Below are 15443 nucleotides of genomic sequence, written 5' to 3'. Positions count from 1 at the left end.
TAAGTTGTTCGGACAAGGTAGAAATGGAAACAATATTTTCACATGTAGGAGGGTTGAAAACTAAGAACCACAAGTACAAAGGAAGTGACTAATAAATCGAATGAGAAAATAAATAAAATTTCTTCAGTCAAGAAAGTAGTTGAAGTGAGGAACTCTCTGCCACAGCAAGTGAGACAGATAACACAGGCAACTAGACAAGTACATAGTTGAAAAAACTAAGAAAATATATACTTAAAAGGATGAGCAAAGGTAGATAAAAATGGGAGAAAGTTAACGTGGTTATAAATACGAACAGTATTCAAGGTTTTTGAGAAGATTTGTAGCTTGGGTTGTCAACTTGCTCACCGAGCTGGTAAGTTTGTTTGCAAACATTTTGTCACCATGCTAGGTAACATCATCAGTGCATGTCTGGTGAAGCATCAGTGTTCTGTCCCACTTGCTATTTGTGTCTTGGTTTGTTGGGGTGGGTGGCATCACTTCCGGATTGGCTTCTTAGTGATTGGTACATGGGGTCCAGCTCGACATGTTTGTTAACAGAGTTCTGGATTGAGTATCAAGCCTCCAGGAATTCTTGTGCGTGTCGTTGCTTGGCTGGTCCTAGGGGGATAATACTGTCCCAGTCGAACTGCTGTTCCTCTTTGTTCATGTGTATTGAAATGAGATACACTTGGACAGAGAGGGACACTAACTCGACTGGGACAACGTGGCCAAGGAACGACATGCACGAGAATTCCTGGAAGCCTGGCACTCAAAGCAGAACTCCATTAACAAACATGTCGAGCTGGACCCCATATACTAATCACTAAAAAAAAAATCTGGAAGTGATGCCACCCACCCCAACAAACCAAGACGCAAATGGCAAGTGTGACAGAACACTGTTGTTTCACCGGAGGCACACTGATGATGTTACACAGTATGGTGAATTGTGAACAAACTTACCAGCTCGGCGAGCAAGTCAACAACTAATAACATTATTGTTCAGCCATTTGGCTTCACTTAGTGCTGTATACTATATTTAATTTTAAACTCTAAACATCTTCATTAAAATTGATTCCAAAGTACTGGAACAATCGTTGGCTACCTTTCCACCAGAAAGATTTGTTAACGCAATTAAATGGAAAATTAAAATCCATTAAACAACGTACAATTAAGCTTTTTGCAAGAATCCTGAAAAGTCATCAAATCACATGTATGGCATAAATAGGTATTTAGTATGGAACAGGTGTCAAATTTATTAGATTGAACACAAATAATGCAGGAAAGCCCCAGCTGCAAATGTGTTCCATTCTGAAGTCCACAAGTCAAATTGCTTGCAAGTCGGAACATAATGGATGGCAATTGAAAGCAGCTTTTGTTACAGGAAGGGTTCACATGTCGGGTCTTTAAAATTAAAACCACATGTGGGATGGCACTTGTAAATATGAGTCTTCTAATTCAGGGACTATCTGTACTTAAAACACATAACATGCACAAAACCACTGTAAAGTAAGGGTTATTAATCACAATATACATGCAATCTAATTTGCTCAGATTTATAGACGTTACTTGAGTTTTATTTCATGTTTTGTAAAAATAAATTTTAAGAATACAAGGAAGTTAAAAATTTCACTAGCCTGTCAGTATCAAACGAATCCATTCCAAAAGCTTCACATTTGATTATGTCCACAAGAAAAGTTAACAGTTAAATTAATTTAACCAAAATGCTTTAGACTGAGTATTTTAATAAAGAAAAGCTAAAATTATTGCAACTCACCTTTCAAAGTCACCAAAGCTTCTACCTGGTATGGTTTTGTAAAAGACTTATGAAAGACACGGCATGTGAAAGTGCTGCCAATGTCTTCTACTCCAGGCTCTAATCTAACTTCAGTGCTTATGTTACACGTTCCATCAGGGTTTTTGACCGGCGGGGCAATGCAAACATCAGTCAACACTCTCAGTTTTCCTTGTGCTGGGGTTGTCTGTAGCCATTCAGTATTGCTTTCACAAGGAAAATATCCACTTAACTGACAACTTAAAGCCATCTCGCCACCTGTTCCAACTTCCACAGTTTTTTCTGAAGTCACTATTACTGTAGGTCGTGCTACCAAAATACAAAAGGTATGTTAGTATCACTAATAATTGCAACTATACTTCAAAACTAATGCATTGACTGGATCTATGCATAGTGAAGATACAGCTGAGCACCTATTAAATAAATATATCAGTTGACGAACATCAATAAAGGAAACAGTGCCACAGAACTTCAGGACAAGTAATAAGGTTCTCATGTTAAGATAGGAAGTTCACAGGTGGCCAAGTGGCTAGCAGAACATATGGATTAGGAGTTGCAGATCAGACAGACAAACAGTGAGAAGTGGTGTTTCTCAGAGGCTGGCATTGGAGCCACCGATGTTCTTAATTTTGATTAGATTAATTAGATTCCCTACAGTGTGGAAACAGGCCCTTTGGCCCAACAAGTCCACACCGCCCCTTGAAGCATCCCACCCAGACCCATCCCCCTATAACCCACACACCACTGAACACGACGGGCAATTTAGCATGGCCAATCCACCTAACCTGCACATCTTTGGACTGTGGGAGGAAACCGGAGCACCCAGAGGAAACCCACGCAGACACAGGGAGAATGTGCAAACTCCACACAGACAGTCGCCCGAGGTGGGAATTGAACCCAGGTCCCTGGCGCTGTGAGGCTGCAGTGCTAACCACTGTGCCACTGTGCCGCCCTGATTATATTAGCAATTAGTACTCTGGAACCAGAAATACAATTTTGAAATTTGCAAATGACAGTGCAAAAAAACAGAAAATGAAGAATGTGTCTAAAATATATGTTAATGAACTTGCATCCAAATTAACACACAGGAAATGAATTCAGATAAGCATGACATTGCATAATAATAACATAGGGTCACATATAGGCTAGATAAAGTCAAAGTGGGATAGAGGAGAAAGAGGTTTTGGGGCTTGCAGATAATCATTAAAAGGCCACATCTCAAGCACTGAAATGCATTTCTAGAAATTTAGAATTGTAAAAGTGTGTTAAATTTGCATAGTAACCTGATCATGTAATCTGATTATGATCTCATTTTAAGTAATGTGCCTATTTCTGGTTTCCATATTATAAAAACAGATATTCACAAGGATGTTACTGCAACCGAGAGGTTCTAACCACCTGGAAATACCTAAAAGACCTTTTATTTCCCCCCCTAGAAGTCTGAACACTATAAGGTGACGTGATACATGTCTTCAACATAACAAAAAGTTCCATGTAATATTATTGGAGGTATCATCATTCAGATTAGACAATAAACCAACACCCCAAGTTAATAAAGGAACTATTTCAAAAATATGCAGTGGGACTTAAATACTGCATGACTAGTTGAAAAGTGAAAAGAATTTGTTATTAATTCCTACTCTTGTACCAGTTGTGATATGCCAGAAGGAACAGATGGCCCTGGCATGCAAGTGAAGGAGAAGGAAAATCTCTAAAATTCCCTTTCACCTCCACTGGGATGAAAGCTGCAAAAAAAAAATGCTTTCTAAACTTTCATTTTAAATGCTACATTCTTAATCACAGATTGTGTAGGCATCTTCACCAAAATATATTTTCCCTCCCCACAAATGCAAACACTTTACAGAATTTGCTACTTTTGGTTCAGTCATTAAATGTTAATTTACAATGCATCATACAAATAAACTTTCAATATCTGGTTGAGAATTGATAGTTCAGATAGCAACTTTGTAAAAACAGGCATTACCGGATCATTAATGAGTACGTGGATATAATCAAAAAGTATTACACACTATGAGCGAACCACTTGTTATTTTAAAAGTAACTTTTGATGACTGATAATCAATCTGACACGTTAATACTATTTTTGTCCTAAGATTTTGCCTGACCTGCTAAGTACTTCCAGCATTCACAGTACTTTATGTTTGAAGACAGTGGTAAGACACGGCATGTGAAAATTTTCTTGGTAAGATTACATTTCCAAAGCAATAAAGACATATTGTCAAAATATATTAAACTGAAGGCATTGTAATGCACTGAAATGTGGTATGATTTACAATACAACAAATAAATCTTTTTACCTATTACTTCAAGTGTTACTGTCTTAGTGGCTTTATCATTTGGTGGAATGTAAACTTCGCATTGGTATTGTCCAGCATGTTTATAAGCAACATCTTTTAGCAACAGCGACATGTTTCCATGTGTAATAGAGCTGCTCAATAGCTCTGCTTCTTTCCATTTCTCTCTTATTACTCCAGAAATGTAGACAAAGGCATTTGATTTTTCAGCACCATTAGTGAAAGACCATAAAACGCTCGAGTTCTGCAGAGTCATTTTGGATCCGCTGAATTCAGCAATTTCGCATTCTAGAAGACCATTTTCATTACGTACTACTTGCACAAAACTTGGACTGTCTTTCAATGTCACCTTGCTTTCTGAGATTTAAAAAGAAAATAAAACTGTTTTGTTAGTGCCCATCCAACAAGACTTTCTAAAATGTATTTTGACTTACAAAGAAAGAATGTACACCATGAAAATAACTAAGTTAAACAGCTTGACAGTGGCTTATCCTATGTTTCATCGAACACTACCAACATAATCCCTTCTTCTCCTCCCTCATTTGCTCAATACATTCCAAATTTTGCTACCCATAACCCATCTCATGCCTAGCCTGTTTTTCCTTTATTTAGTTTAACCTGTGTGCTTGGTCTGGCAAGATCTCTTTAGTTTCAGATCTCACCATGGCGTCCTTATCTCTATAACCTTCTCTGAACTTTCAACCCTGTGAGATCTCGATACTTCAATTCTTGTACTCTTGTTCATCTGTAATTTTAATCACTCCCACAACCAACAGGGATGTCTTAATGTGGAAAGACTTCAAGCTCTGGAACACCTTCCTAAACTTCTTCACGTCTCTTTTTTCCTTATGATGAGGCTCAAAGCATTGCTCTTTAACCAAGATTTCAGTCAACTATCCTAACAGCAAGCTGTTGTATGGAATTTCAACAAAGATAATGTTACTGAAGCTTGTTATCCTGAACTTTCAAAACAAATTTTCAATTTCAAACTATTTGTACTACAAACAAAAAGGTGCTGGTTGTTCTGAAAGGCAGTTCCAGTAGCCAAGGTGTTGCCGTTGAAGAAAATAACATAGGAACATTACTTCGAATCATAGGGTTGTACAGCATGGAAGCAGACCCTTCACTCCAAAGCGTCCATGCCAACTAGATATCCTAAATTAAACTAGTCCCACTTGCCAGCATTTGGCCCATATCCCTCTAAACCCTTCCTTTTCATATACCTATCCAGAAGTCTTTTAAATGTTATTTATTGTAGCAGCCTCCACCACTTTCTCTGGCATCTCATTCCATACAAGCACTACCCTCTGTGTAAACAAGTCGCCCCTTAGGCCCCTTTTCAATCTTTCTCCTCTCACCTTAAACCTGTGCCCTCTGCTTTTGGACACCCCCCCCCCCCCCCCCCACCCCACCACTGCGGGGAAAAATCCTTGGCTATTCACCATATCCACTCCCCTCATGATTTTACAAACCTCTACAAAGGTCACCCCTCAGCCTCTGATGCTCCAGGGAAAATAGCCCCAGCCCCTTTAGCTTCTGCCTATAGCTCAAACTCTCCAACCCTGACAACAACCTTCTAAACCTTTTCTGAACCCTTTCAAGTTTCACAACATCCTTCATGTCGGAGGGAGACCAGAATTGCATGCAGTATTCCAAAAGTGACCTAACCGATGTTCCATAAAGGCACAACATAACCCCACAACTCCTATATTCAAAGCACTGACCAATAAAGGCAAGCATACCATACGCCTTCTTCACAATCCTGTCTACATGCGACTCCACTTTCAAGGGACTGTGAACCTGCACTCCAAGGCCACTTTGTTCAGCAACACTCCCCAAAAGTCCAAAAATGCTGCCCTGGTTTGCCTTTCCAAAATGCAGTATCTCACATTTATCTAAATTAAACTCCATCTGCTACTTCTCAGCCCATTGTCCATTGATCAAGATTCTGTTGTACGCTGAGGTAACCTTCTTCACTGTCCACTATACCAATGTTAGTGTCATCTGCAACCTACCAACCATATCTTCTACGTTCCAATGCAGGAATCAAAATCATTTTACATAAATGACAAAAAACAGTGCGCCCAGCACCGATCCTTGGGGCACACTGCTAGTCACAAGTCTCCAGTCTGCAAAGCAACACTCCATCACCACCAGGATAACAAAGTGTGGAGCTGGATGAACACAGCAGGCCAAGCAGCATCTCAGGTGCACAAAAGCTGACATTTCGGGCCGAGACCCTTCATCAGAGAGGGGGATGGGGAGAGGATTCTGGAATAAATAGGGAGAGAGGGAGAGGTGGACCAAAGATTGAGAAAAGAAGATAGGTGGAGAGGAAAGTGTAGGTGGGGAGAGGTCAGTCCAGGGAAGATGGACAGGTCAAGGAGGCGGGATGAGGTTAGTCGGTAGGAAATGGAGGTGTAGCTTGAGGTGGGAGAAAGGGATAGGTGAGAGGAAGAACAGGTTAGGGAGGCGGGGACAGGCTGGGCTGGTTTTGGGATGCAGTGGGGGAAGGGGAGATTTTGAAGCTTGTGAAGTCCACATTGACAGCATTGGGCTGCAGGGTTCCCAAGCGGAATATGAGTTGCTGTTCCTGCAACCTTCAATTGGCATCATTGTAGCACTGCAGGAGGCCTATGATGGACATGTCATCTGAAGAATGGGACGGGGAGTTAAAATGGTTCGCGACTGGGAGCTGCAGATGTGAACCGAGCGTCGGCGTTCTGCAAAGCGGTCCACAAGCCTCCACTTGGTTTCCCCAATGTAGAGGAAGCCACACCGGGTGCAGTGGATACAGTATACCACATTGGCAGATGTGCAGGTGAACATCTGCTTAATATGGAAAGTCATCTTGGGGTCTGGGATGGGGGTGAGGAGGAGGTGTGGGGGCAAGTGTAGCACTTCCTGCGGTTGCAGGGGAAGGTGCCGGGCATGGTGGGGTTGGAGGGGAGTGTGAAGCGGACAAGGGAGTCACAGAGAGAGTGGTCTCTCCGGAAGGCAGACAAGGGTGGGGATGGAAAATTGTCTTGGGTGGTGGGGTCAGATTGTAGATGGCGGAAGTGTCAGACCCACCCTCTTGTTTTCTACCTTTGAGCCAGTTCTGTATCCAAAGGGCTAGCTCTCCTTGTATTTTGTGTGATGTAATCTTGCTAACCAGTCTGCATGAGGAACTTTGTCGAATGCCTTACTGAAGTCCATATAGATCACATCCACTACCCTGCTCTCACCAATCCTCTTTGTTCCTTCTATGTTACTTATCAAACTCCTGAGCAAATTTTTTAAAATGTACAGGGGGGTTTAAAATACTATTTTCGTTTGAAATGGACAGATTACTGCATTTTAATGCATATCCCTTCTGGCAACAGTCAATGACCTACATAATGAACTTGAGACAGTAGGTATTGCCAGTGCTGGAGAATCTGAGATAACAAGGTGTAGAGCTGGATGAACACAGCAGGCCAAGTAGCATCAGAGGAGCAGGAAAGCTGACGTTTCTGAAGAAGGGTCTCGATCCAAACGTCAGCTTTCCTGCTCAGCCTGCTGTGTTCATCCAGCTCTACAGCTTGTTATCTTACATAATGAACTCAACTGATTATTTTAATTTGATCATTTCTGCAGCCATTAACGCACTCAGAATGTTCAGCAAATGCTCACAAACAACCAAAGGCACATGTCTTTTGATTTGATTAGCTGATCCAATGTACTCGATACCTCAACAGTGCTGAAATTCATTGATATCATTATCTCTCTCTTCAATAATATCCTCATGTTGCCTGCAACTCAGATGGATAATATTCCTCTCCAGTACAATGGAACTTGGATCAGATGGGTTGATGAGCCAAGAACTGGCAGATGGAGTTTAATCTAGATAAACGTGAGGTGCTCATTTTGGTAGGACAGGACTTAAACACTTAATCGTAAGGGCCTGTGGAGTTTCGCCTAACAAAGTGACCCTGGAATGCAGGTTCATAATTCATTGAAAGTGGAGTTGCAGGTAAACGGGGTAGTGAAGAAGATACAAAGACAAAGTTATTGGAAAAGCGCAGCAGATCTGGCAGCGTCTGTGAAGGAAAAAAAAAAATCAAAGTTCACATTTCGGGTCCGGTCATCAGTTCTGAGGAAGGGCCACCGGGCCTGAAACGTTAACTCTGATTTCTTTTCTTCACAGATGCTGCCAGATGCTAAGCTTTTCCTGCAACTTCGTTTTTGTTCCTGATTTACAGCACCCGCAGCTCTTTCAGTTTTTAATTAGTGAAGAAGGTATTTGGTATGTTTATTGGTCAGTGCATTGAGTATAGGAGCTGGGAGGTCATTTTGTGTCTGTACAGAACATTGTTTAGGCCACTTTTGTAATACTGCATCTAATTTTGGTCTCCTTGCTATAATAGTCAAGGATTTTTCCCCAGGCTAGGGGAGAACAAAACCAGAGGGCACAGGTTTAAGGTGAGAGGAGAAAGATTTTAAAAGGACCCAAGAGGCAACTTGTTCGCGCACAGGGTGCTGCGTGTATAGAACGAGCTGCCAGAGGATGTGGTAGAGGCTGGTACAATAAACAACATTTAAAAAACATCTGGATGAGTATATGAGCAGGAAGGGTTTGGAGGGATATGGGCTAAATGCTGTCAAACGGGACTAGTTTAATTTAGAATATGCAACGATATGTTTCCATGCTGTACATCCCTATGGCTCTTAAGTGTTTATAAACTTTCTTTTCCTGAGACAAATCCTAACTGAAACGGGAAGCTAAGATAAGAAACAGTACCTTCCAGTTGACATGGGAAGTAAGGCTGAAATTAAGATTGCAAACCAAGGCTTCCGGGAAGGCTAAAACTGATGGTGTGATGCAGGTAAGCAAAAGGAGACAAATCTATACCCAGATGATAGGTATAGTTAAACACAGTTACGGATGTTTGTGTTACTTGAGCATAATACTGGGCCTACATCATCCAGACCCATCATAAGCAGAGTTGAAGAGGCTCAGCAGAAACATGCCATTTTTCATGAAGACAGTGCCCATTGGTGGATTGATTAAGCACCGCTCTTGGCTGGCAATCAGCTTAAATCCCTAAAAAGGCATAAAATTCTGTAACAGAGGACCTTGTGAGTGAAATTGATAACCCATACACTGTGTGAATGGCTGAGCCAATCCAGTAGATCGGACTTAGACATACCTGCTAACTAATGGGCATTTTATAATTGATTTATATTTAACTTATCATGATTATAGGTCTTAGGAGTATCAATGGTTTGCTTTATTTGGTCCTGATAGACCAAAAGTTCTGTCTTGTTATTAAATTATCTTCTCTATCTCTTCATTCAAGCCAAGTAAAGGAACACAATCTAATAGGCAAAAAAATGATAAGATAAACATATCTGGCCATTGATTTGCAATATCTAACATTAGCAGCTAAATCGCAAGCTCATTTTACATCTCTTTTTGGAAACACAACCACCATGAGCAATGTAGCATAAACAAATAAGAAAGGGCAGAAAGAGAGGGATGGTGTTAAATTAGAATTGTGGTGGAGATATTATACTCCAAACAACTGTCTTTAAATATTTTTTCAACAACTTGTTCAGAAATGTTATTACACAAATCTAGAGCAGTTGAGACTTGAAGCCAGTTTAAGATATTTTCTAATTAACCTGTTCAGAGATATTATTAGACACCTCCAGAACAGGTGGGACCAGGCACAGAGTTGGGGGATCAGAGATAATGGGAACTGCAGATGCTGGAGAATCCAAGAGAACAAAGTGTGAAGCTGGATGAACACAGCAGGCCAAGCAGCATCTCAGGAGCACAAAAGCTGACGTTTTGGGCCTAGGCCCTTCATCAGAGAGGGGGATGGGGTGAGGGTTCTGGAATAAATAGGGAGAGAGGGGGAGGCGGACCGAAGATGGAGAGAAAAGAAGATAGGTGGAGAGGGGAATAGAGGTAGGGAGGAGATAGGTCAGTCCAGGGAAGACGGACAGGTCAAGGAGGCGGGATGAGGTTAGTAGGTAGGAGATGGAGGTGCGGCTTGAGGTGGGAGGAAGGGATGGGTGAGAGGAAGAACAGGTTAGGGAAGCAGAGACAGGCTGGACTGGTTTTGGGATACAGTGGGGGGAGGGGATGGGCTGAGCTGGTTTTGTGATGCAGTGGGGGGAGGGGAAGAACTGGGCTGGTTTTGGGCTTCCTCTAGATTGGGGAAACCAAGCGGAGGTTTGGGGACCACTTTGCAGAACACCTCCACTCGGTTCGCAATAAACAACTGCACCTCCCAGTCGCGAACCATTTTAACTCCCCCTCCCATTCCTTAGACGACATGTCCATCATAGGCCTCCTGCAGTGCCACAACAATGCCACCCAAAGGTTGCAGAAACAGCAACTCATATTCCGCTTGGGAACCCTGCAGCCCAATGCTATCAATGTGGACTTCACAAGCTTCAAAGCCTCCCCTTCCCCCACTGCATCCCAAAACCAGCCCAATTCTTCCCCTCCCGCCCCCCCCCCCCACTGCGTCCCAAAACCAGCCCAGCTCATCCCCTCCCCCCCCCACTGCGTCCCAAAACCAGCCCAGCTCATCCCCTCCCCCCCCCACTGCGTCCCAAAACCAGCCCAGCTCATCCCCTCTCCCCCCCCACTGCGTCCCAAAACCAGTCCAACTTGTCTCTGCTTCCCTAACCTGTTCTTCCTCTCACCCATCCCTTCCTCCCACCCCAAGCTGCACCTCCATTTCCTACCACCTCATCCCACCTCCTTGACCTGTCCATCTTCCCTGGACTGACCTATCCCCTCCCTAACTCCCCACCTATACTCCCCTCTCCATCTATCTTCTTTTCTCTCCATCTTCGGTCCGCCTCCCCCTCTCTCCCTATTTATTCCAGAACCCTCATCACATCCCCCTCTCTGATGAAGGGTCTAGGCCCGAAACGTCAGCTTTTGTGCTCCTGAGATGCTGCTTGGCCTGCTGTGTTCATCCAGCTTCACACTTTGTTCTCTTGGATTCTCCAGCATCTGCAGTTCCCATTATCCCTGCCTTCCCATTCCAGTTTTTTTAAATCTTTCCATGAGATGATTTAGATATTTCTAATGAACTTGTTCTGAGATGTTATTACACACCTCTTGAACAGGTGGCACTTGAATCTGGACCTCCTAAGACAAAGATACTGCCATTGCACCTCAAGGAATTCACACACCCTCCAGTATTTACTTTTACACCTACTACAATTTCATTGCGTAGTACTAAACGGTATAGCGCTGGACAAGAAAGGGCTTTAGCCCTGCTGAACTTGGATTTAGTGTCCCCTCCTTTTGCAGGCGTGTCTCCTCGCCTCCTGGTTAGTCCCACATACAACAATCCTCACAAAGCCCAAACCCGGACATCCTCGAAAGCTCTCACCATTCTAAAGGGAATCGGGCAAAGTGTGGGAATGGGTAAGTCTGTTGGGATCCGGGTGGGTCGAAATGAATAGTTTCATCCCTCTGGGAAGCCTAAAGTGATAACTGGAAATGAAAGTACTGCTGTGAGCTGTACAGGTCAGACCAGCATGTTCTACCTTCTCCCCTTCTGACTTGCCCAGAAGCACGGCGTGGCTCGCGGGTCAACGATCGCCAAGTTGTTGCTTTCATTTTTACTCGGCCAGCCACAAATCTGTAGCAACTTTGATCCCCCAGCCCGGCCGAATGGCCGCTTTCCCCCATCCCATCCCATCCCCGACCTTTACCTGAGTGCGGTACCAGGGTCAGCAGTGCTAACACCGGGACCAGAGGCGGCAGCGAGCTCCTCACCGGGCCCATGGCCCCTCTCTGTGTGTGTGTGCGTGACCCGATCCGGCGCTTCTCTCGTTGTAAACCCGACAGCACACCAACGGGCAGCTTCCGCTCGGCCCGAGTTTCACTTTCACCGGGCTCGGGCGGAGCCGACTGTCCAATTTCCACCGCTGGGGGGCGTAGGCGTTTAAAGTTATTTAATTTATATAGATATCTGTACATTATTGAAGCATTGTATTTATGAAATGCAAAATTTTACTTAATACAGTTCCAGTGCATTGAGAAAACAATAAATTAATTTTAGAAAGAAGTATTTTGCTATTTATTTTCAAATCTTAAAAAGTTCAGAAATCACACGACACGAGCTTATAGTCCTACAAGTTTATTCGACACAAGCTTTCGGAGCTTCACTCCTTCAGATGTTAGTATCAGGCACTGAATTTATAAGTAAAAGATCAAAGGTTCACACCCATTAATGAGGATGTACGAAACAAACCTAAGATGCTGTTAAGTCGTTAATGAGTCTAAAGGTTTTAATTGATTATGTGCATTTACATATTTCAGTAGGTTAGCTATGTGTACATTGGAATAGCCAAATCTGGAGGTGATACCAACTCAAAGAAACTCGAGTGGAGGCAGAAGTACATGGCTAATGATTAGGAAATGAGGTCAGAAGCTCAAACCTAGACAAAATAAAGCACAGAAACTGGGATCAGGCTGGTTCAATGTGCAACAGTTGTTAGAGAAGGCATGGAATCAGCGGCAACTAGTATTCTCCTTCGGGGGGGTGGGGGTCAAAGGTAGTGGCACTGGTTTTCCCCAATAATAAACGTGAAGAACAATTTTTCTAGGCCAAGTGAGCCAATATAGACACAGTAAGGGGTTTAAGAGAGGTTGTGATGTAGAGATGTGTTGCCAGTGTACATGTGGAATCTGCCGCTGGGTCTTTTCGGCGAGAGAAAAAAATGTCTAGCATGAAGAGCAGATAAGGTACGGGGTCGGGCTGGGGAGGAAAAAAGTTTAAATCAGAGATGTGAAGAATTATATATTTGCTGATATAGCTTTAAAAGGTTTAACTTGAATCAATTTGTATGTCTGAATGCCTCAAACTTCCACCAAAGCTTAAAAACTGTTAACATGTGGAAATTGGTAATAGCACAAAAAACACAGCAGATACAAACCCAAAGTAGAACATTAAATAAAACAAAATTGTAACATTAGATTCAGTTTTGTCTGCCTTATTTCTGGGGTTCAGAGTAAATTAGAAGTGTATTAAGTAAAACATTGCATATCATAAATACAACGTTTAAATAATATCAGATATTTATATAAATTAAACAATGTACTGTGCCAAAGGCTCCCTCTCATGTACTTCTTAACTCAATGTTGTGTGTCTGGAAATATATTTCAAGACTCTGGAGTCACCTTCGGTACAAGTGTTTCTGTGTATGTCAATAAGGAAGGAAACAGTATTTCTCAGTGATATGTATTTTATTTAGATTTCATTATTTACTGTATTTATAGAACATACCATTTGAACATTTACATTTCCTCATTCGGATACATTTAATTACAACTTGTAATACAAAAAGACAAACAGTACAATTTTGTATCAACCACCATCCATATACAGTAGAAACAAACAATGTCAGTTTGTAAGCATGCCAAGGGAAACATAGTTAATGTTGCTAATGTATTTTTTGGCTGGCTAGAACAAAACATTTTACAAATACTTACAGGTAAAATCTCACAAGATAGATTATCCAGTTTTCGCTATTCGGGGGGAGTTACTTTCTGACACACATTCACTGGAAAAAGACGGATTCCATTGCCAGAGATACAAAAATATAAAGTTTTCACAGTTTCAAAAAAGGCAAACTATAGGGAAGGAAAGAACGTTAAAAATATCTGTCACTGTACCAACTTTTGTGATCATAATTTTTAGATTGGACCATAGCGAACACCTTGTGGTTGCCAACATCAAGTCCCTTCTGAAGGGTCACTGGACTCAAAACCATTAACTCTCTCTCCCCACAGATGCTGCCGGTCTTGATTTTCTCCAGCAATTTCTGTTTTAGCTTCAAGTCCCAATACCTTGGAAGCTATGGGAAATATTTAATTATGTCTCCAATTAGCTTTGGCAGTTAGTCTGAAAATTTGTTAGATTTCTCTATAATTTTATGAAGTGACTCAAGTAAGGTATGTTAAAGAAAAATCTAAATGATTATTAAAAGCAATTCACCACTGATTAGATTGGAGTCTTAACACCAGCAAAGACATGATCAAATACATGAGAAACTAAGATTCATGTAGTTGTGTATTTAACAAAATTTAGCATCTGCAATAACATGGTCTAGCTATTGTATCGAGAGCAGTGTGGTGGCTCTGTAGTTAGCATTGTTGCCTCACAGCACTAGGAACTCAGGTTTGATTCCAGCCTCGGATGACTGTCTGTGTGGAGTTTTCACATTCTCCCCTTGTCCGTGTGGATTTCCTCTGGGTGTTCTGGTTTCCTCTCAAAGATATGCAGAGTAGGTGGACTGGCCAAGGTGGGCAGGCCAGGTAAATTAGCCATGGAAAATACCAGGTGAGACATATGGAGTAGGGGAGTGTGGTCTGGGTGGGATGCTCTTCAGAGGGTCGATGGGCCAAATAACCTGCTTTCATGCTGTAGGGCTTCTGTGAACTGGGCTGCATTCTCAGCATGGTCAAACTCACCACAATGTCATCTTCCAGAGCTCTGTCAATTTGTAAACTACTTTTAAAAATGTTGAGCAAAGACCTCTAATTGTACTTGACAGTCACCGAGTGCAGGATACAGCCTGCCTGCAGATAGCCACTAATTATCCAACAATTCTACTCAAAGTTGATTTTCCTACAAATTGATGAATTCCACTGAAGTAATTTGAAAATCTGTCACTTACATGGACTTCATGTTGCCTTAGGAACAATATGGTAATTATATCAGGTGATGCATTTTCATGGTATATAGAACATAGAACAGTGCAGGCCCTTCAGACCACAATGTTGTGCCAACCTATTATCCGACTAAGATCAATCTACCCTACATAAGATCATATCCTTCATTTTATTATCCTCTGTGTGCCTCTCCAAGTCGCTTAAAAGTCTCTAAAGTATCTGACTCCACTACCACTGCCGGCATGCATTCTATACACCCACCACTCTGTGTGAAGAATGTACCTCTGATATCTCCCTTATACCTTCCTCCAACCGCCAAAATTATGCCCCCTCACAACAGTCATTTCAGCCCTGGGAAAAAGTCTCTGACTATCCATTCTATCTATGCCTTTCATCATCTTGTAAACCTCTATCAAGTCACGTCTCATCCTTCTTCACTCCAATGAAAAAAAGCCCTAGCTCTCTCAACCTTTCCTCATAAGACCTGCCCTCCAGCCCAGGCAGCATCCTGGTAAATCTCCTCTGCACCCTCTCTAAAGCTTCCACATTTTTCCTATAATGAGGTGACCAGAAGTGAACACGATAGAACATAGAACATTACAGCGCAGTACAGGCCCTTTGGCCCTCAATGCTGCATCGACCTGTGAAACCAATCTGAAGCCCATCTAACCTACACTATTCCATT

The 15443-nt window shown here is 42.2% G+C and overlaps 1 protein-coding gene across 1 annotated transcript in view; it reads right to left on the bottom strand.

Annotated features, from left to right (window-relative positions):
• LOC125459500 (uncharacterized) overlaps window positions 1–11972 on the bottom strand; it is a 37870-nt gene extending 25898 nt beyond the window's left edge. The window contains exons 1-3 of the mRNA XM_059652066.1: window positions 11794–11972; window positions 4090–4443; window positions 1754–2080 (exon numbers count right to left, since the gene is read on the bottom strand). Coding sequence (XP_059508049.1) covers window positions 1754–2080; window positions 4090–4443; window positions 11794–11866 — 754 coding nt within the window. The 5' untranslated portion in view covers window positions 11867–11972. The remainder of the gene's footprint in view (window positions 1–1753; window positions 2081–4089; window positions 4444–11793) is intronic.
• Window positions 11973–15443: the final 3471 nt, after the last annotated feature.

This window comes from Stegostoma tigrinum, chromosome 17 (assembly GCF_030684315.1).
Source record: "Stegostoma tigrinum isolate sSteTig4 chromosome 17, sSteTig4.hap1, whole genome shotgun sequence".
NCBI classification, from domain to species: Eukaryota; Metazoa; Chordata; class Chondrichthyes; order Orectolobiformes; family Stegostomatidae; genus Stegostoma; species Stegostoma tigrinum.
This window is presented reverse-complemented; position numbering and strand designations above follow the sequence as displayed.